At 42.0% G+C, this 23,533-nt stretch overlaps 1 protein-coding gene across 2 annotated transcripts in view; it reads left to right on the top strand.

The window, feature by feature from the left end:
• Window positions 1-23,533, top strand: part of HYDIN (HYDIN axonemal central pair apparatus protein) — a 3,619,565-nt gene that overhangs the window by 2,608,991 nt on the left and 987,041 nt on the right. For both annotated transcript variants that reach the window (XM_078670948.1, XM_078670947.1), the window contains one exon: window positions 20,433-20,547. In XM_078670948.1, coding sequence (XP_078527074.1) covers window positions 20,433-20,547 — 115 coding nt within the window. The remainder of the gene's footprint in view (window positions 1-20,432; window positions 20,548-23,533) is intronic.

Here is a 23,533-nt window from a genome sequence, read left to right as displayed (position 1 = left end):
GTAGTTTATGATATAGCTCGACGGTTGAAAATCCGGAGAAATTCCTTCTTGGAATTGTCAAAGTTATATAACACTGGGTCATTGCGGGAGAATATTGGCATAAACCAAGAAGCGGCATCACCACTCAAGTAAGCCAATACAGAAGCTGTTTTTGACTGGTCTTCAGCAAAAATGACCGGTCTACAAAGAAAGTACAATGAGCATTGGGTTAGGAATATTTGCACCTTCTGAGGGTCTCCATTGAAGCGTTCGGGATTAGCTAAAGGAATTATAGGGGAAATGGATGACTTGTGTTGTTATCTCGGTTTTGGGACTAGGAAATTCTTTTCTCTCAGGTCCTCTTGCCTGGAATTAGGAACCGGAGGTGAAGGTGTTTCATTTCTGTATAAGTTGTTGGTTCTCTGATTGGGACCTTTTCATGCCCTCTTTTAATTCTTTATTTTCCTCTAATGCAAGAGTTCGTTGTCCCTGCATGTTTTCTACTAGGATTGCTAAAGCATTAAGATCTAATCCCTCTGCCATCCTGCTTGGGTGGAATAGAGTGGCACTTCAATCTGTCAAGATTCTTACCTTGGGTGCCAAGTTCTTCCACGGAAGCAGATGATAGGTCCCAAGTTCCCTGCGCAGCTACCCAGACAGAAAAATCTGAATCGACACCCACGGGGGGAAAGGAGAATGGGAAAAGATAGAGAGACTGCATGCGAATCCAGGAGCTGACAACCTTCTCTACTCTGTAATCTTCAGTATTGTGTTCCACCCCCCAAGCCTTGTTTCTCCCCCCTCCAGCCCCACCTTGCCCACCCCTGGTGCCCTTGAACCCTTTCCCGACCCCATCCCCTCTCTCTTCATTCCCCTTCTCTCTCCTCCCGCTTCCCTTCCCCCTTCTCCCTTTTCCCCTTTTCAGGGAAGGAAAAATGAGCGAGAAAGAGAAAAAGAACATTAGAAGCAACATCCAAGTGAATTATTCAGTGGCTACTAAAATAGTGTAACAAGAGAGAGAAAAAAATAAAGAGTTTGAGTATTAGGTAAATTAGTCTGAGAATGAGTCTAATATTTGTGGTCCCAGTCCTCCAAGTACCCTTTCACTTTAATCTCGGAGGTGAAGAATCGAGTATGATCTCCCTTAATCACTTTTAGACGAACTGGATGCAGCAGATATGCTTCCCCCCCCCCCCGATCTTGTACTGGCTTGATCATCTGACGAAGGCGCCATCGTCTCTCCACCATGTAGTTACAAAAGTCTGATTGAACCAAAAAATAGAATAATCCCCGCCGTTGCGTTTCGTTGTTGCCTTTGCCTTATCATATATTGCTTGTCGCTGTAGGACATTTCCAAAGTAGACAAGTATAGCACAGGGCTTCGTGTCGGGTTTTACAGGCTTTTGAGATTGAACGGGACACGATGGGCTCTTTGTACCTCTAGAGCCCAATTCCAACCATCTAGATTTGAAAATTCCTTAGATAGCATATCAACCATATATGCCCAAGTATCTTACCCTTCATTTCCCTCTGGTACACCTAGTACCCGCAGATTACTTTGGGGTTGCTGATTATCGTGGTCTTCTAACTTCCACTGTATGTCAGTTAGTTGGGTGTCATGAACAGTAGTGCTTGTGTGTGTGGCTGCTAGATCGTTCTCTAAGGTTTCTGTTCTCATTTAAAGGGTTGTGAGACATTCATTAATGACAACACATGACTTTGACACTTTTCAAACAGCCCATTGAATCTTCCGCATAGCTGTCTGTGCACGTTTGCTATCTTGGCGCGTTTCTTCCCGATGGGAGAATATTCATTGGAGAACAGTGTCTAATGTTGGGGATACTGCGGGAGGTGTACTATCGCCTTTAGAGGGTGGTGTTGTACAGGTGCTAAATAGAGCTGCTCCAGAATGGTCCCATCTTAGACTTTTCTTTTGTAGGCTGGGGTGGCTTGTTTTTCTCACTGCTTTGCACATTGTGGTTATTGTGTCTCTTTTGCCACTGTCCGAAACCTCCCCGCTAGAGTCTCCAAGTGAGTCAGACCCTGACCCTGAGCCTGATGCTGACCAAACCCCGTCTGAGAGCGAGAAAAAACAGTCCATATCCTGCTCACTGTGGTTCGAGGAGGTAGCATGATTTATAGCCATAGCCCCTCCAAGAGGAGGATTGAGCGTGATAGTCCCCGGCGTTATACCTGTTGTTTGAACCCCAGATCCCTCTAAAGTATTTCCATCAGTGTTGCTTCTTAGCTCAGGTTGCAGACGAGGGGGGGGGTAAAGGGAACCAGAGGGAGCTGAATATGCTTGCTGGGTTTAGATGCATCAACTGCCACAGTCACAGATAAGGTTTCTTATGAAACATCAAGGGTTGCCCCATCAGCCTCCCCGATCACACCACCACCTTCTGTATCTCTCCCCCTGTAACTGCTCACCTGTTACACCTTCTTGTAGTTGTGGATACTTTGCTCCTGGCGCCGCTCGCAGGACACAGAGGGTTCGTTAGCAGATGGCGCTCCAGTTCGATTTTTCTTTTCCTCCATCTTCTCAGTCCTGAGTACCGCAGTCCCCGTGGTTTGTTTCCCCCCCCCCACCCAGTCACTGGTGAGGGTCCAGAGACATTGTTATTTTAGGGGATAAACCAACGCTTGCACCCGTGCCCGACCGCGTTTTCACCTTTACTCCAGCAGCTACGGGAATTTTTGGAGCCATGGTTTCCCCACAGCACACCCGAGAGAAATCCGACCAGAACAGGCAGCGTTTCCTCTGCTCCCCGCCGGACGTTAATGTGATCAAAAAAGTGAGGAACGCCCTTGCAAGCTCCGTACGGGACAGCGCAGCTTCACACTGAGTGGGAACGGGGCAGAGCTTCAGGTATGCGAGCAGTGCTTCCATTCCGCTCTTGTTTCTTGTGGCTCAGTTTTTTCGTTTTCTCTCCTCTTTTCTTCCCGCTCGTCTTCCCCTTGTTTTTTCCTTTGGCTTTTTAAACAATTACCACTGTCAGCGAGCGTTCTTTCTCCCCCGGCCTGTAATTGTGGTCCATTACTGCAGTTTTCACTTCAAAATTGAATCATGGTCAGAGAGCAGCAAAGCGACCGTCTCACACAGTCGCCATATTGCCTCTCTCTAAGACAGAGAAATGTCTTGCATCCTTCTGACACATTTAGTTTTCTTATGATCTACCTTCGACATACATAAAGATGTTCAACCCTTGCAGTTGACGATTCATACCATATGGAAAATATCTTCCTAATTTCACAGTAGTCAGTGCACACTCTTTCTAGACATGATGGCTTTCTAAGTAACATTTTTTATAGTTTTATCAAAAGAAAGCTTACATTCTAATAAGGACACAGATTGGGATTAATGACTTTCTTTACTGAACAATACAGCGATCTTCAAGGTACCACATTCATCTGCAAAACCCATTAATCTAATGGTGAAAAGTACATCATCACATATCTTAAAATATTCAGTAACAAACTGCTACAATTATAGCATTCCAAAGAGACTCCATTTTACCAGATTTCTTTTCAACAAATTCTTCCTGCTGTCCTTTATATTTATAAGCCATATTTTAAAGACCATTCCTTCTGGCTGTTAACCATAACCAAGATCAACAAAGCCTTACAGTCCTCAAACTGTACAAATATTGCAAATAATGTATTGTAATAAGTAGAACAGGAACAAAAACACTTCATAATTGTATTCCATAAGGGCGAGCAACAATCTGTTTTACATTTCCAAGGGAACTCATTATGTGGGATGATCCTCAGCTTCTTGACCTTAGCAAACATTAAACTTTCTGGTGCAAAAGGTAGGATATTTTGTTTGTGTCAGGGCTGATAGCAATAGCAAAATCTATGGACTTGAAAGCTTACCAATACAGATTCTATAATCATAATAGGTGTGAAGTACAATTCTTTTGATTCCTGGGAATTTGGCCACAATGTCTGTGATGATGATCTTAGCATCACAGATTACCTGCACATTGATGGAGTGGGTTGACTTCCTGTGTCCTACATCTCAAAGAACCCAATACTGGTCGGTAACGGCCAAAATTCTGTATTTTCGGCCGTTACCGACCGGTTTTTAGCTACCTACATCTGGCCCTTAGTTTTTGTCTTGGCTCTTAAACTAAGTGCACACCAAATGTTTCTATATTGATACCTGCTTCTGAAATTGTTTGTATGACTAGCCAGTGTTGGAGATGAAATCAGAACAAATGGTTTCCTAAAAGGTATCAGAAGTTGTCTAACTCCATTCAGTCTGAGTTTGCTCGATCTTTCCTCATATAGCTTTAAACAGTGGACCACACATAACTTGAGATTTCCTGGAAAACAAGGATTTGAAATGAATCCAGGACTAGACTTTGTCTTCTTGGCTATGGTAAAGTTATCCAGCTGGCAGTTAAATCTTATGCCTTGACATCCTGTTACTTTCCTCCAGTTCAAGCTAAGTAAAATCCTACGTTTATCGGATAGTTGGTCTCCTAACAACACTTTATTAGAAGCCAGTTTTTCAAAACTTAGGACAAAAGATGTGAGTAATTAGGTACAAGAGGAAATGTCTACACCTTGGGCAATACCTGTTGAAAAAGCAATATATGCTGAGCCTTTATCTCCTAGTTGGGAAAGAAATTAAAAATGGTGATTCTAACCGAGCCCATAGGATTGCAATCCCTCTGAAAACACCAACTACGCCATCGCTTCTAAGCCTGAGTATCTTTTGTTGCTATTGCCCCCTGAATTTGTCCAGACCACTAATTGCAGTTGACATAGCTGCTAAATTTCCTAGGTCCATGTGTGTTGAGCTGCTCCAGATAAGGGTTTTTCTTTGAACTTTGGAACTAGTAGTTTCAAAATGTAAAAAAAAACTGGATGGAAGCAGCTAATTATGTATGGATCTGGGAAACGTGGTCAGGCTGGGTAGGCCTGATTGAACAATTGGAATTCCAAGAATGTTTGAGACCTGGAACATCAACTTGCAACCTCAAGTGTAGTGGCACTACAATTTAGTCTGATTCTACTTTCAAACCTTTGATATTACCATTGAAATCTTGAAATATTGTTTAAAGGGGTAGTTTAGATGTCCTCTCCCTGTATACTTGAAACAAGTGATCGCTTCTGTGTCTTGATCTGGCCTCCAACTGAAAAAAAATAGAAGATTTTGTTAAGGCATTTATCACGCACTGATCTCACAGAGTCATATTGTTCTGGAAAATGTTATGGTCCAATTCCAGTCATTACAATCTTGTGGAAATCAGGAGTTCCTGTCTGCTATAATGTTCCCTTTTCCTTCTAGTTACTCCACTAAAACAGGGATCTTGCGGTCTTAACCAGAAAGTTTTTGCAAAATTGACTAGAATCTCGGACTTCATCCATCCTAGGGTATTGATATATTTTGTAGCTCAAATGTTATCCATCAACAGGTGAGCACAACATTCCATCTCATTCTCCGTCACTGCAGACAAGCCCACCAACAATTCCTGTCAGTTTGTGTAGCAGTAGCTGATCAGCTAAAAACTTTTCACCGGCAAAGAAATCCCCACATGGGGTATCTCAACCTAATTTGCTGGCCTTCAGTTCTACCGCCCAGGCCTACCAAAGATGGCCCTGCTATTACAGCCCTCCATGTGGACTATTCACTTTGAACATCTCCTTTATCTTGGAATAAGTCAAGTCACCAAGAAGATGCAAAATCCAGAAAAATGAGCTATATTGAAGGTGATAGCAGGTCAGTATTAAGTTAAATATCTGAGGGACAGATATTTTACTTTAAAATAAATTGTCCTTCCCTCTTTTGATAGGGTTTTTTTTTTAAATGCTGCAGTTGGAAAGAGAAAATTCCAAGATTTCCATCTGCTTCTTGGATATGAGCTCCAACTTGGATTAGTTAATCATAAACTCAAGGGTAATTACAGCCATAATCGAATGATCCTCCAGAGGTACCAGAATTTAGGACATGCAAACCATGTCATCCATTTAAATTACCTTTTGAACCTCTCTTGCCTGCTAATATTTCACAAATGGCTTCATAATTTCTGTAGGTGATGAAGAACAGCCCAGGTTCCTCACCTACATGGACTGGTCTTCTGACTAGTCAAGGACCTTTCAGACCCAGCTCATTGCTGTGCCAGCAACTGCAGCTACTCTTCTGGGACTCCTCTCTTCTCCTCTTCTCCACCTCTGCTACTTCACCATTCTCTTGCTCTCTCACTCACATCCATTTCACCTTTTTTTCCCTTCTTCATTGCCTTTTTTCCGCACTCTGTCCGCTTCACTGTTCTTTGTCTCTCTCACTCACATCCTTTGTCACCTCTTTTGACTTTCTTCATTGTCTTTTTCTGCCCTTTAACCACTTTTTTGCCTGCTCTCTACCTTCTCTCTCCAACACAAATCATTTTCACCTCTTTTGTCTTTCTTCTTTGTGTCTCTCCGCTCTCCCACCGCTCTTTTGCCCACTCCCTCCCTTCTTATATCCTTAGCAGTCCTTGACTCCGATTTTGCCTTGCTTCATTTGCCTTTAGCCACTGATTCAGAATTTTACTTTTGCCTTTTTGCCATTCTGATTTGCCTTTTTTCCGCTCTCACTGCTTTTCTGCCCCCGTCCCCTTTGCTGCTCCCACTGCCTTTCACCCGCTTAGCCCCCACACCCACCCCCTGCTTAGCAACTCTCTTGCGCATCTTCCCAATTCTTCTTCCTGTCTTCCGTAGTCCCACCCACTGATCCCCCGCACCCCTCCCATCTCCCAGGAGTTACTCAATTTAATGGAGGCCGCACTGTGGCCTCACAGTGATGCTTCAAAGGAAAACCTGCATCCTGGACCACGCCCAGCACCACAAACCCTGGTCCTTTCACGCCCCGCAGTTGCACCAACACCAATCTCCACGTCTTGACTCGGATTCCGCAACTAACACTACTGCTGCGCCACTGCACATTCTACCTTCGACAAACAGAAAGATGTTCATGGGAGCCCAGTTGGTGGCAGGATCTGCCATCACCTCCACCACTGGTAGTCCATAACATTGGACAGGTGGGTTCTGCAGATTGTCAGAAGGGGCTATTCCCTCCCCTTCGAGATGGCCCCTTCATCCATGCCTCAATCATATGACTGGTTGATGAAGGAAAATTTGTCACTGCTCCACAAGGGAGTCATGGTCCTCTTTGCCAAGGGAGCCATAGAGAGGGTTCTAGTGCCAGTAGTAGGCTGTGGTTGCTATATGCCCCCTCTTCTTTCTGGTCCCCAAAAAGGACAATGACCTCCATTCTATCCTAGATCTCAGAGCCTATAACTACCTCCTCAAAAAGGATAAGTTCATGATGCTCACATTGGCTTGCAGGATACCTATTTTCACATCTCCATCCTGCCTGTCTATCAGCGCTACCTGCGGTTTACAGTAGGCCACAAGCATTTTCAGTTCTCCGTGCTACCTTTTGTCCCTACCAGTGCCCCTTGGGTGTTCACAAAGGTGGTAGCGATGGTTGCAGCTCATCAACACAAATCAGGGGTGCCAGTCTTCCTGTATCACGACGACTGGCTCCTGAAGGCGGGCTTGCCCCAGAATGCTTTCTCCCATTTACAGACTATGGCGATCCTCCTGCATTCACTGGGGTTCACTATCAACATGCCGAAGTGACCCCTGACTCCTTCTCAGACACTCCCTTTCATCCGAGCTGTTCTGGACACAGTGCAGTTTTTGCTTATCCTCCTGAGCGGCGAATCCAGGATATTCAGGCTATGATACCGATGTTTCAGCCTCTATCCGGGTTTTGGTGAGACTGACTCTGATGCTGCTGAGCCGCTTGGCCTCCTGCATCCTGCTGGTGACACATGCCAGATGGCATATACAGGCTCTGCATTGTGACACGTAATTCCAGTGGTTAATTTAGGAAATAATGCTTGCCAATGCCCCAAGTTTTAATCAGAAGCTTGTACTATCACTGAATATTCGGGATCCTGAATATCAAGGCTGTGTAGTCTTGATTCTGTCTTGTGTCTCTTTTATTCACCACCAGACACTCCCTGCCCTTGTATCACTTTTGCTGGTTCACCCTCTGTCACTGATTTCCCATCTTTATCTTCCAATTTTCTTCTGCGCTTTGTGTTGTTCTCGCTCTTGTTCTTGGAGTAAGTATAATGAGTAATAATAAGTGCCGGTCCCCAAAAATGAGTGTCAGTGGCCACCACCAGCAATTACCAGCTCAAATTAGCTACTGCAAATCATCAATTTTAGTAGAAGATTCCTTGCTTTGAGTGCACCATGGTAATATTGTAAACCTACCTCGCACTGTGACCCAATTTCAGTTTAATTACTGTCATATTGTATATTCATAATCATTTAATGTAGTTTAATAATTTAGCAGAGACGTATCAAAGCATAAATGAACAAAGAGGCACATGACTTCACTAACAGATTCCACAATTTAAAACACGGTGTATGTACTCAAGTACTAATTAAATGTTTCTGCTTAACCTAAGAAAGAAACAAAGGAAGGCATTTTAGGAGAGTCCCACGTATACAATTGGTACCAGCCCATGCAAGAATTATTTTTACCTGCAAATTAAGCCTGTGACAAATAAAGTGCAGAACTATGAGGTCGTTTAGTTCAGCATCACAGCTCTAATGCTGGTGTATTCTTTGAACGTGGTAGTGTTTTCTCATAATTTCATTAGTTTAAGGAGATTTATGTCATAGTGTCTTTTGGCAGTATACATGGAAAACCAGCCTAGTTCAGGCAGCAGTGTGGATTTGTGTATTATATCTTCATCGTCTGTGCCGCTGTATGATGTAATAGAACCATGGCTGCAAGGGAACCTGGGTAACCATGGCAATGTGCCTGTGTGACAGCAGTGCACATCACAAAGGTGCAAAGCTAGTCATAGAGAATCTTCTGGAATTCAACCTCAATTGGTCTACTATATGTTTATTAGCTCTTCCAATGTATGTGTAATAGTCTCATTACTACAAAGCATTCCAGGTAACCATGGCAGTGTGCATGAGCAGATCAAGTCAGAAAGACACGAAGATTAGTCTGCCAAGTGCAAACAAAAGGACAGTGGGCAGGATCTGGCAACACAAACATATTGGCCTGAAATCAGGTGAGCAGATATGGGAAGGTGGATGAAGCATGCTGGAAACTCATTGTGAAAGAAAGAATAAAAAGACAGAAAAAGGCCAAACATAACTAGGTAGAAAAGGAAAACAAGAAAGGCTTAAGGTTTACAGAAACCTCAGGCATGAAGCAAGTACTAAACGAAAGAAATACTCATTGATGGTTTTTTACCATAACTAATATTCACTTTCACAATAGAGGATTACACATTACTTCAAAAAGACAGAAAATAAATAAGACCTAGGCCTCTCTCGCTACAAAGCCTGCAAAGTGGGGAATATTATAAATCGTTGAGTGACTGCAAACTCATTACATAGATAGCATTAAGAAAGGAAAGAAATAAATGTTCTCCCAAGATATGATACTGTTGATGTTGAGCGTTGCATGCCTTCGAATCAGAGCAACAGCCTGAGCAGACATCTCTACATTGAATGACAGTTTACCCTCCTCCTACCGAGAGTGCTTCAAAAAATTAAAGACAACCCAGAACGCTCAGTCATCCTGAGGGTCCTGCCTGTTTGTGTCATCTTTCATTATTAGAAATCGAACAACTTCTTCAAGGAGTCAATTCACCTCAAACTATTCCAGGACTTGATAGCTGTGGATGGGGAATGAGTTATATGTACCACCCTAAAATTGCTGAGCCTTAGCAGTTGGTTGCCAAGGATTTGTCCTATGTTTATCTTAACCTTTCTCCTGACAATTTCAAAATCTGGCAGCTACCAGAAAATAGACTAGCTAGCCTCGCTTCAGAAGCAAGTGGATGTGTTCCTGGACCTTGCATAAGGATAATATTACTTTTGGCCTCGCCCATTAGTCAGTCAAGTTTATTTGTTTGATTAATTAAAATCTTACAAAAATGCTTTTAAAATATCATCAGAGAATAGAAAAGTCTAAAAGACCATGTACATAATTATTTTAGTATCGCATAATTTGTAAAATTAAAAAATGTTTTCTTCAAGTTTTTTGCCAATCACAGATAAAAGCTTTACAAATGCAGAATTCATAAATATGTCATTCGGGTTTAGGCATGCCATTAACGCTTGTCTACATGTTCTTACTCCACGAGCATTAAATAGTCTCTTAAGGATAATTTTCCTCTCAGCTTCTAATGCAGGACAAAGACATAGTAGGCGTATAATATCCTCTTGTCCACATTTACATAGCCTACAAATAGTATTGTCCTCACTAATTTTCCATGACGGGAGATGACACAAACCTGGCTAAAGTCCAAAACGAGCTTTTGTAAAAATTTGCTTACTTTGCTGTGACCATGATGTTTTCAGATATTCTTGGACTTGCTTTTTTTTAAATCCATTTATAATTGGCCATGCGTGTCTTCTTTTTACAAGTACCTCTTTGTCTTTTATCAGCGAAAGATGATTATTCAGTTTATTAATTGTTCTTTTGAAACTTTCCTTGGTAATTGTATTCTCCCAAATTGATATTACTCCGAATTCTTCCTTCGCTTCCTTTAAATATGCCCAAGCTTGCAGTTTCTGGTTGTCTTTCACTTCTTGCCATAGTATCCGAGACATTTGATTGTCAAGGTCATTTTTTATACGATTCCATACTTTCAGGATTTGACCTTTTCGTGCATGTTGCTGGTTATTTATCCCAAACTCCAACCTCACCTGTGCTTGCGAGGCATTATATGGTAGATGGAATAAAATCTTGTACGTTTTAGCAACTGCATTATTAATTATCTCTGCGTCTTTACCATTTAAAACTTCAGAGCCATATGTCAAGGTTGGTAATAATTTAGCTGATATGATGTTTAATAACGGACCATAGGACAGTGCTGTTAGTTTTTTCTTGTATAATCCTAAATGCTGCCACCAAACTATTAGCTTTCCTAGTAATGTCTTTTTTTTGTGGGAGAAAATTTCCACTATCGTTGAATATAACACCGAGATACCGGTAATAATCAACCTGCTCCAGTTGAGTTTGTTCCAGCATCCATTTATTTTGTTGTCGTCTGTTCTTTGTGACTACCATTATTTTCGTCTTTGATTCATTTATTACCATTTGGTTCTCTTGTGCGTACATTGATATGCGATCAATTAGTCTCTGCAGGCCCACCTTAGTTTGACTTGGAAGTACGACATCATCTGCGTACAGCAGATTTGATATTTGTTTTCCTGTTAGCTTTGGTGGGTGTGCATTAACTTCATTCAATGCAATGGTGAGGTCGGCTATAAATAAATTAAAAAGTAGTGGAGCAAGGACACAACCTTGCTTTAGTCCTCGTGTCGTAGCTATTTTATTAGATAATGTTCGGCCATCACCGATTCTCACCCTGACCCAATTTTCAGAATACAATAATTGTATAAGTTTTAGTAGTTGGTCCGGAATTCTTTGGTTTTCAAGTTTTTTTCCATAGAAGGTACCTGTTTACACAGTCAAATGCCGATTTAAAATCGACGAAACAAAAGTAGAGAGGCTGTTTAGCTAAAAGCGCCTTATCCATTAGTACAGATAAAATTATTATATTTGTGGAAGTTCCTAAACCTTTGATAAATCCAGTTTGGTTTGGGGGTAATATTTGCTTTTCCTTAACCCAATCTGATAAAGTTGATAGTAAAAGACCCGCAAATAGTTTTGCGTCAGTATCTTGGAGGGTAATCAAGCGATAGTTCTCCAGTAGTTGCCAATTACCTTTTTTGTAGACAGGAGAAATTAGTGATGCTCTCCAAGATTTTGGTATTTGCCCTGACCGGACAACTTCATTAAAAACCTTTGTCAAATAGGTAGCCCATAAATCTGGATCCTCCTTGTAGAGGGCAAACGGGATTCCATTAGGTCCTGGTGCTCCATCTTTTTGTTTCTTAATTGAATTTATAACTTCAATTTCTGTGAAAGCAGTTTCCAGATCAGTTTCTCATTCTTTTTCTATCATTATTGTCTGCTTGCCTTTCTGAGTGTTAAGTTCCGATACAGGGTCTAAAGTCTTTTTTAGGAATTCCAACCAATCATCTTCAGTTCGGGAGGAAGCTACCACAGATTTATTAGGTCTACTTAGACCATTAATAATTTTCCAAAACTCCCTCGAGTTTACTTGATTACAAGCATGAAAGATTTTTGCCCATAACTCTTGCTGGTTATTATTTTTTGTTCCACAATAATTTCCTCAAATTATTGTTGATGCTTTTAAGTTGGATTTGAATTTCCTCTTTATTCGGGATCCTGGTTAGCTGCTTCCTCAGTCTATTACGGGTCCGCCTGAGTTTTTTAATCGTGTGTGGGAGATTAATATTAGTATCTCTTTTTTCCCTTTTAAATTCTTGGGTTTTTCTACTACCAGAAGAAACATCATTTGGATGAACTATTTTCTGCGTGAAATGTTCCCACTGCTTAATTGCAGACTGCATAATATGTTCTTTGAAGCAATCTTTAATTAATTCTTGTGCCTTTTTTTTCATGTCATCTTTATTACCAGTCTTCCATATGAGTTTCCTATAGTTGATAGTACAGGTCCGGCCTTGTGTAGTTAGATAATTTTGATGTTTCGAGCATGCCAATTTTATTTCTACTATTTGTTGGCTATGATCACTATCTTGTACTTTCTTTAAACGATAGGAAACAATTTTATCAAAAATGTTTATAGATATCATTGTATAGTCTATTCTTGATTTTGATTCCTGTGTTTGGAATGACCAACCGGCGGGTGTGTCCGTTGGGAACCTGCCATTTAGTACTCTTAATCCCAGTGCTTCCACATCCATCAATAGTTTTTTCCAATTGGATTATTCTTAGTATTTATGTCGAGATCCATTGTTTGTTCGGGAATTGACCATTGGTGATTTTGGGACTGTATAAAATCATCCGGTGTTAATTGTATTAACAGATTTATTTTAAAGTCACCTGTAACGATAAAGTTAACAGTCGGGCCATCTATTATTTGTTCCAATAAAAATCCTGTTAGAGCGACACTTATATTCTTCCTTGACGAGTACTTTGGTGGAATATATATATTGATTAATATTAAAGTTTTCATGTTTTTTTCCTCACTAGTTACATATTTTAACTTGACTGCTTGAATGTTCGAATTATTCGTGACCAGCTGTTCATATTCAATTCTCAAATTAATCAAAATAAATGTTGCCAAGCCTCCACATGGATGACCAAATTTGCAATATCTAATTGCAGGCACATAGTATCCTTTGTACCCTTGTAGCATAAATGGGTCGGTTTCCCATGTCTCCTGCAGAAATATGATTTGATAGAGGTTTGACAAAGTATCTATTCGAGCATTTTTTATTTTTTTACATAATCCGTTTATGTTCTATGAACATACTCCTATCGATAGCTGATCCTCATTCCCTTCTTCTAGTTTATATTGCGATCTATCCTGTCACTGTTCATGTAATGCTGTCTTAATCCAATTTTCATTAATTTGTTTTGTTTCTACAAATTGTATTTCCTCCATGGCTTTTTCATCATCCCGATGTGCATTACCCAAGGTTTTTTTTAATATTGAGTACACTGAATTGTTCTTTCTCACTTTAGAGTTTTTTGTAGGGAATTCTTCAATTGTAAATGGAGTCGGATAAGGCTTGGAGGCAGATTGTGTAATTTTTATCCCCCAGCCTTGAAAAACTTCTTGTTCCTGCAGGATTTGGTCCACTAAGGAAACTGTATTTATGGTTAGGAGTGTTCGCTGTTGGCTGTCTTCCGGGTTTTGTACAAACTCCACAGATTCAATATCTTTTGTTGTCACTTTTTCTAATGAGAGTATTGATTTCATCAGCTGAAGAATATTACCTCTATTCAAAATATCATTGTTACCTTTTGAATCGTATAATGGTGTAAGAATTATTTGAGTAGTCTTCTTCAAAGGCAACAATTCTTTCTTTTTGTCATCACAAGTTTGATGGTCTTTATAAATAATATGCTTATCTTGACCGACTTTTGTAATAATAAATCTTCCTTACTACGTTTGTAATCTTTATCGTTGATCTCTTTTTTTGATTTTACAGTGTTAGTCACAGATTCATCTATCTGCTGTTCTTTGAAATCTGTATGGTTTTTTTTGTTGTCACAGACTCCCGTTTAATCTTAGAGGGTTATTTTGATTTTGTTGAATTGTTCTCTGTCGTCTTTGGCCTGAGCGATTTTCATCTCCATTTAATAAGGTATTGGACTCTACCAAAGTTAAATTATTCTTTTTTCCATCGGGTTACTTTGGATATCACTTAAGTGGCTCCTAATAACACTTCCGTTTCCTTTTTGACCACATGTTACTTTTTCCTCTTGATCTTGGTCTTTCTTATCCTTAGTTTGCTTTGGGACCGATTGTCGATTCATAGTGTCCGCTAACGTAGTTGTGTTAGTTGTATGAAGTTTGTAGTCTGTCAGGAATTTTCCCGACTTTGTAAATATATCAAAGTATTTTCCATTATTTTCCGCTGTTTTTGACGCCCGAGTCCTTAGTACCCCAAGATTTTGTATTTGTGATTCCTCCTGAGTCGGTCCTTCATGTCTCATTTCTATAGGTCTTTCTAAATTAGAATATACTTTTACTGTATTTTCATTCTTTACCTTATTTCTCGCCTTGGGAAAAAAAATTCATTGTTTCTTTGTTATTTTGTAAACTTGATGATTTTCCTTGTCTGTATGTCTCCTTTCATGTGGCTCTTGTGTAGTTTCTGTTACCAATTCAATTTCCACATTCTGATCTATTCCTTTTTCCGTTTGGTTCAATTTGTTCCTTTCCACAGGTTCCAATAGATTTTTTCCTGAATTTCCCATTTCGTTATTATGATCTTTGTGTTTATTACGTAGAGAGTAACATATCTCCTCTCTTTTGTTGTCATATTTTTTGTGTACTAAGTCTTTAACATCTTCCAATATGGTGTTTACTACATCTGAGATAGTCGAAAGTTTATTTATGATAGGTTCGCAAGTACATTCGAAGTATTTGGAAGCTGCATCTTTTTGGGCTTTGTTAATTAAGTTGTTTAACTCTGCCAGTTTTCGGTCTATTCGGGTGACTGCGTTGGCCATTACTCCAAGTATTTCAATTTGGGTATCCATTTTGTTTGACTGGTATGTCAGTGCTTCTAATGTTAATGTTGATGTTTGATAAAATATATTCCATGTAGATCTTAGATCTTGGATATTACTATTAGTAGGATAGTTTTTAATATCAGTTTCATCAGTGTGATGATCTCCTTCCAACTTTTTAGTTTCAGCCGAGTTATCATAATTACCTGTACAATCTGCTTTAGGCTCACATTGGTCTCTACTTTCCGCATTTATTCCCTTTGAGATGGCACAATCTGAATTTACATAATTCACATCCCCGTGTTTTTCCTTGATATTGAAAAGTTTTGGAGTGACACAATCCTGATTTTCATATATTAGTTCAGTCTTTTTTCCAGATTTTTTTATTGGTGTGGTTACCACTATGACCATATTCATTGTGTCCATATTAATTGCATTTACTAGTTCCTGCTTTTTCTTTATTTCAACTTTAACTTCTAGTGGTATTGGGATTTCTGCAGTTATTGATCCTATAGAGTTTTCAGGTAGTTGTGAATTTTGTATTGACGCTTTCATCTCATTTTCATCCATAATCATTCCTTCCGTTTGCGTTAGCTTTACTGGGCTATGACCTTTTAGTTCCCCTCTTAGATCCATAATTTCGCACAATACGTCCTTTTGTTGCGTATTGCTAATATTATTATATTCCTGGTCCGATTTGAATATTTTAGTTTTTTTTCCGTCAAAAATGTTTATTGGTTTAATTGGGACCTGTAATCGTTTTTTGGCTATATCTGATTCCATTGACATAAGTGCTACTACTGGGTCTACCAAAAACTCGAATTTCTGTGGAATTTTTGTCGATCTTTCGAACATCCGTGCTATTGGTGAGATTAAAGATTGGTTTGGTCCGTTTATCTGTGCTTTTGCCTTTTTTTGCACCTTAGGTGCTTGGGTTTTTCGTGCCCGTCTCGTCTGGGGGCCTACTGTTCTTTCCTTACCTGAACGCATCCCCAATGTATTGTTAGTTTGTATGTTTGTAAAATAATTTTTGTATCACTAGTGTAGTAATTAGTGATTTGCCGTTTCCCTTGCAATGTCCTGTTTGAGCCCAGGAGGGAGTTATCCAGGGGGTGCGAATCTACAGTTGACTCCGGTTGCCCCCTGGACCCGCACCACCGTAGCACACCCCCAATAGGTTGCCTCCACTTGCCCCAGCCTGTATGCTTGTTTCCTCTGTGAGCCCGGATCCCGTCATAAGATTTGTTACCAAAGCCTATTCCAGTACCAATGCCGCTATCACCAGGCCGCCCAGAACCATAGCCAAGGGCGGCACAGCACAGCAAAATACAAGTAGCAGCGTAATATCCAACAGGCAGATGACACTGTACCGGGACTACCGGGCTACCGCAGGGATATAAAGCACCTGCCGTCTGGGATTAACAGGTGTAGGGCCTTAGGTGTGATGCAGTTGTTTAGTTGGACAAACACAGCCCACTATGCTGGTATTTAGACCTCTTTAACTATTTGGCCCCCACAGCTCCAGCCTCCAGGCGCCTCTATGTGGTTATTTATTTATTTATTAAAGTTACGTGTTACGAGGGTTACGTGGCTCTCAGCGCAATTACCAAGCTGTAGTTCAATTGAGTCTGAGTGCTGCTCCAACTACGGCTCGTTTATTTCCGTTGTTTTTTTTCTTTTACCTTTGGCTCTTGGTGGAGAGGCTCAAAACTCGGGGCTCAAGGACCACCCTCGCTGCCCGCTTCCTCCTCACCTCTTGCACGGGCCAGGCCGGGACAGGGACAGCGCCTCTGCCCCCTTGCTTCGCCACTGCCTCGTCCCGTCTCAACCACGCCTCGTATGGTGAGTGCACAACTGAGCACCACACACGGTCCACAGGATCACCCTTGCCGCCTGCCGCCTCTTCTCCTCCGCTGCGCTCTGTTACTGAAGGTTTCAGTGGGGAAAGGCGGGTCTGCAGGAGCTGCTGCTTGCTCTTTCAGCCGTTACCGACCGCTTCCCGTAGGCAACAGGTACCGGAGCCGTGTCTAATATGCCGATGTGACTCTCTTGGGCCTCAGAGTACGGGGCACAAGGTTCAGGGCTCGGGCATGGCACTCTCCGTCTCGGCACCAGCCCAGATTCACCCGTCACCCGTCAACCCGTCAGCTCTGCTCTGCACCGCTCTGCTCCGTGCTCTGTACACCGCACCGCTTCAGCGTCTCTCTCAACTCAATGCTCGCTGTGCTGCTCAATAGCGCCACCTCACTAGGATCCCCTGTGTACTTATCCATATACTTATATTTGTATGGGCTTATATGTACTTTGTTTCCCTTGCTTATACTGCGAATAGCTGAGTCTCTTTCAGTTTTCAGTTTATTTCACTTTAGCTTTCAATTTAGCTGTTGTTTGGCTTATTTTGGGTTCAGGGTCCAGGCCGTGTTTTATCAATGACCCTAAAACTCCACACCGTTTTCACTGATCTCCGCTGACTTACTTTCACTGCTGGGTCATGGGCTCCTTTGCTGCACGCACCTAGGGAGACAATCCGCTGACCGCACAGGCACAGGCGCACACACCAGGAGGGCAGCAACGCCGTCCCGCTCCCAGCCCGTCCGCCTCAGGCCCCGCAAAATCGCATGCAGCCAGACACCAAGAAACGCCGAGAACGCCAGCACCAGAACAGAGTAGCAAGGCGTGGCGTACCCGGCAGCAGGACAAGGTAGCAGGACTGAAGAGCGGGGGGCCCGGCAATGAAGAGCGGGGGCCCGGCGGATCGAATCGGCCCGGCAGTCCAGCAATCCAACGGCGGCAACCTCAACAGGCAGCAAGGCAGCCGGTAGCAAGGCAAGGCAGCAGCTCGGCAGCCCGGCAAGGTACGTAACTCCTCCAACAGTGAGAGATCTGCGAGAGGTTCCAGGAATCACATTAGGTACAGACTGTCAAGACCTAGTGGCCGCCAGTAGCTACAGAATTATACCAGAGGATTACTTTTACAGGTCACCAGATACTGTCTGACTAGCGTCAAGTATATGTCCATCACAAGGCATACTGTGAGATGGGACCTCGGCAGCTTCCAATACAGTCTCTTACACACACTTTATGGACGAAATAGCTCACTGTAGCAGCGAATTTCATGGGAAGTGGCCTTCCTACTTGCCCTAATATCTGAGAGATGTTTGAATTAATTTCCAGCCCTTTGTGCTTTTCCGCTACTTACCAACGGAACTGTGTGGCAGTTGGTACTCATCCATACTTCCTCGCAAAGGATTTGGCTGAACTTCACTTGTAAGAGATGTTATTTTCCTTTCTGCCATACAGTAATGCATGTCTCATGCATTTTTTGCAAAACGTCAGTGTCAGGATTACTATGAAATTTTATCTGTATAAATGGTCGATTTTTTTGTGACCTTTGGCAGTAAGATGCAGACAAGCCTACAACCAAAAGTACTGTTGCCTGGCGGATCACCTTTTGCCCCTCTAATGGTTCTACTTTTTTGGGAGAATCTTTCAACATAGTGATGGTGGCATCTTTCATACTTTGGGGTCGATTCCGATCCCATGAAAAGCGCTCCGAATCGTCGTAAGGAGCATTTTTTTCCGTACGAATCGTACCCGTAACCGTCCCCGTACGAACGACGTAGTACAATCCACACCCAATGCAGCTATCCGTACGAATCGTACCAGGGACCGTACGAATAGAATTCCTGTACGAATCGCCCTCGGAACCCGCTGTACACGACGTTTGTACGGTTCGCGGCTGCTTTTTACGACCCGGCAAGTACGATCCGTGTTGTGTACGCTCCGTACGACCATTTTTCTACGGGAGCTGGAAACTGCCGTAAAATCAGAGTTCGCCCCGAAACAGGTACGGAACGCCCCCCCCTTGGTTACGGCACGTACACCCCATGATCGCAGGGGTACGGCGCGAACCCCTGCGATCATGGGGGGTACGTGCCGTACCCCATGTACGCTGGGTGTACGGCACGTACCCCATGTACGGCACGTACCCCCCATGATCACAGGGGTACGGCGCGTGTGCGCTTTTCCGTATGAATCGCCCTTACCTGACGTGGACCGTACGACTCGCGTCCGGGTACCCCGGTTGGGATCGTAATCGTCGGGTCGTATGGCGGCTGTATAAGTCGTACGGAAACGGCTCCGGATGCGAGTCGTACGGACGGTGATTTTTAACGGATCGGAATCGACCCCTTTATGTAAATATTCCTTTCCGTAGGTTTTGCAGGGTAGGAATGTTTCACACATAACACACGTTCTACAAGCATAATTCTGGTGATGCCTTTTTAATGAGCAATGCTGTTTGGCTAGTATGCCCTAACAAATATTTGATCTTTATCATCTAAAGGCCTCACGCTAATTTGTCTTCATCCCCTATTTAATTTCCTGTGCAATGCACAAGATTTTGGGGCTGGAAGATCTCAAGATCATAGGAATGGGATTACAGCTTGATTATGACTTCCATACTCCTAAATTCCTTATGCTCTCTCCTCTTAGCAATAGCCTCTTGCTTACCTTTCTGCCTTTGATCACTGATCTCCTACATTTCGGAGTATTGCATTGGGTGAGCGAGCATGAGGCTTTTGTGATGTGACATATGTCTCTGACTAGCTACATAAGGCTATGAATTCACAGCTTTGAGAAACATTTTGCTGTCCCACCATCAGATGCCAGGGCACTTACAGGGTGAGAATATGGGGTTTGATGCAATAGATAGCAAAAAGGGAGTTAATGTAAAGGTAACTGTATCCTTCCCTGGTGTTGGTATCTTGGATTCACACGCCCCTCCTGCATCTCTACGATCCGCTTTGAAAGGCAACTAGTAAATGTACGCTGTGCACTCTGTGCATCTATAGTGTGTCTTGGCCACTAGCAGATTAGCTTCATTGGTTGGCAAAGAAAAACACTTAATTAATGGGGGTGGGCTTACGTTTTAATTGCCTTATAGTGTTGTTTCTAAAGCTGCTGTTTGTGTAACAAGGATTCCGAGCCTCATGACTGGGACTGTTCAGAGGATGTAAAAGTATGAAGCACACATATGAACTAGTTTCGCATAAGTAACATTTTCTTCCATGACATTCTTATTCTTATCAGATCAAAGGCTCCAGTAGACACCATGCTCTAGATTTTGTAGACCTAAGTAGAGAGTTCAAGGAGGTGACTGTAGCACAGGATGCTTTTTTACTGACTGGAGTAGAGAAGAGATATGAGTGCTTTAGATATATTTTGTTATATGTGTTGGTCCATGCAATATTTACTTCTAATATATGCGTCCTTCTCTGATCGTATGCAGGAATGCAGTCTTTCCATTGCAAACCATTTTTTTTTATCCTTTTAGCTTCATATAGACTTATTGGATGAACATGGTGTTTTCTCAGTGAAGCCACGGCCCAGCACCCATTGCATTTATCCTGCCCAGGAGGATCAAAAGGAAGTTGTGCTCTTCGGCAAAGGTAAATGATGATGTCTCCTATCTTGAGTGAATATACCAGTGCTATGTTTATGATAGTTAAATGGCCAGTGCAGTGAGATGTAAAGGAATATGGTAATCAGAATGTTAAGTAGTTTGATCTGCATGAGTGGGCTTTCATTTAATTTGGTTGAGGTTTAAAGAGAACAAGTTGCATTACTGCTGATTTACTGCCTGAACAGTTTAAAACAAAGATTATGTTTTTGAAGAAGAACGTGTCATCATTTATCGTAGTAAAGACCTCCACACTAGTCGCTTCAGTATTCTACATCAAATGCTTCATCTTACATTGGGCCAAGTGCTCTGAAAATATCTTAACTTACCATTATTATCCCATTTCACTATGGGTGTGCAATCATACGTGCAGAATTCGAAAAGTTTTTGTGGCACTCTATAGTTAATCTGTAAATTCTTTCTGATATACTGATTCAGTGCTTGGTAGGGTGCAAGGTATGAAGAAATGAAATCTTCATTCTCAGGGAATACTTACTAATAAAAAAAGAAGTTGGCACAGAAGCTGAAAAATGAAAAGACATCTTTATTAAATTTAATAAGTGAGGCCACGTCACACAGAAGCCGTAGCAACTGAATGAGGTAGTCTGAAGAATACAGAAAACAGAGGCCTTTTAAATGCTTAGGGTTACAAACTTCAGCATACAAGTAAGGGGCAGTCCTAGCTTTTGCAAGCATGCAAAATGCCTAACATTCCTTCTTACACAAGCCGGACAAACCCATAATAAAAGGACCACAACCCATATCATAAACAGACCATAAAAGAAGGAACAGAAAACAGATCAGAAGCAGGATAAAGGGTGTGTGTGTGCATACCAAACTCTACAATGTCCTGTGCTTTGATCCTCAATCTTGATCAGTTAAAGGGCAGGAACTGGTTTAACAAGGTCAGCTTCAGGCAACAGGGTCAGTTCACTCAGGTCAAACAGGAGTCAGCATGAACTCAAGCTAAGGTGTACATGTCCTTAAAAGACTAGTTCGCCACAATCATTGGCCTATGTGAGGGCAACCACAAAATGGCTGCCATACACAAAATGGAACCCACAGGTTCAGAATTCACAGAACCTCAGGTATCACCCTCTGATCCTGTGCATGAATCATATAAATACAAAGTTCAGCGTTGTCTAAAATAGATCACTAAGCACTCCATAGGGTAACCACCCTCTGGCAAATGAATCCATATCAGGCATATGAATATGACAAATGAAATGCAGTGTTTGTAGTCATAGTCCATAAGTGCCAACATTAATGTGTACAGAAATGAACAATTCTAACAATTGAGTCTAAGTGTCATAGTCAATGACATTTTGATCCTTAGAGAAATGTTAGGATCATCAGGACATACAAAGTTAAGCCTGAGTCAGGGATAGGGTTACACCATATGTAACCCAGTTCCAACTACGGGCAATTTGGGGGAATTCCATATCCCCATGTAAAATTAAAAGCAGGGTGACGGGGATGAAAAACCAGTCAAGATGTGGATGATGACCAATACTGCTCAATATAGGTGGTCGGGGCCAAGACTGCCCGAGAAGAGCCACTTGAAGTAAATACAGGCTTTCTCTATTGAGGAAATAATTAAGTACAAAGGGATGGGGTTGGGGTTTACCAGAGTGGACTGCCCCTTGGCATACACCTTAGTTGAAGCATGGAATTTTGAGAACATTTGATCCACTTTATCCCTGAAGCTCTACAGAAGTTTTTTGCAGAACTGTTGGCTGTGGCCAACTGTCTTATTGCTAGGGACAGTGGTAAGCTTGGTCACCACCTGGAATAACTTCTTAGTGTGGAGTCTTTGGCCTCTTCAATTTGTTGAGTAAAGAAATTATTATTTTCTTTTACTTGGAGATTTTTGCATTTCATCAATGCTAGTTTTATAGGAGTTCTTCTCGTAGATTCTGCAGGCTTGTTTCTCCAATCTGAGAGCCTCAATGAACCATGGGGTGGACGTTTTGCCTCTATTTGTGTTGAAGTGTTTTGGTGGAGCTAACTGGAGGACGGTTGAGTTGAGCCAATCTGTATAAAGGGAAGCGGCTAGCTCTGTGTCATGTGGGAGAGTGGGTTGAGATAAAGAGAGGTGTGGAATTCATGTGTTTGTGTTGTTTTTTGCCCAATCCCTCTGATGGGTGGAGTCATAAGATGGCGGAGGAGAATGGAGGTCAAGTGGGACATTAAGTCCAAAGATAATGGCATGATGGTCTGACCAGGTGAGTGGGAAGACATCCTCTATGGTACTGCAGGAATTACTAGTAAACAAACCGTCCAGAGTTTCTGGCCAGATGAGTGGGCTGTTTGATCAATTGTGACTGCCCTAGTGTGGCAATCGTTTTGAGTAATGATCCAGTATCTTTATCTGTGTAAGATTCTAGGTGAAAATTAAAGTCACCTAATATAGTAGAGTTTTTAGTCAAAGACTAGCTTCGAGCAGGACACAAAGATAAATAATAAACCTGGTTCTTGGGCCGGGTGGCGGGTAAATCAGAAGACCTTTGAAGGGTTATTTGTGGTTTAACTCTAAATTTTAAAAAAGGGCTTCACAATCAGGAGATGGCACTGCATCAAAGGTAGCTGCGAAAGAGTCTCGGTATACTATAGCTAAAGAGCCCCCTCTTTTTTCCTGTCTTCCTAGCCTTTATAAAGAAAATCCAGTGGGCACTGCAATTGTGAAATCATGGCTAGACGCCTCCTCTGCCCAAGTTTCCATGCCAAATACAATGTCCAGTTTCTAGCTATCTAAGAAATCAGCTATTTCAATGTTATGCTTTGGGAGGTAACGTGCATTAATAAGAGCGCTAAAAAGCTTGGATGATTGTTTGGCCATTTGAGAAGGAAGAAGTGGTGTGGATTAGCTTAGAGGTGTGAAGGAGAAGGACTTGGCTAGGTCGAGGCTGAAATTGACGGATTTTAAAGTGGTCGTTAGAAGGGGAGGAGTCAGGTTAAAACAAGCGCAGCTGGCG

The sequence above is a fragment of the Lissotriton helveticus genome, chromosome 12 (assembly GCF_964261635.1).
Source record: "Lissotriton helveticus chromosome 12, aLisHel1.1, whole genome shotgun sequence".
NCBI classification, from domain to species: Eukaryota; Metazoa; Chordata; class Amphibia; order Caudata; family Salamandridae; genus Lissotriton; species Lissotriton helveticus.
This window is presented reverse-complemented; position numbering and strand designations above follow the sequence as displayed.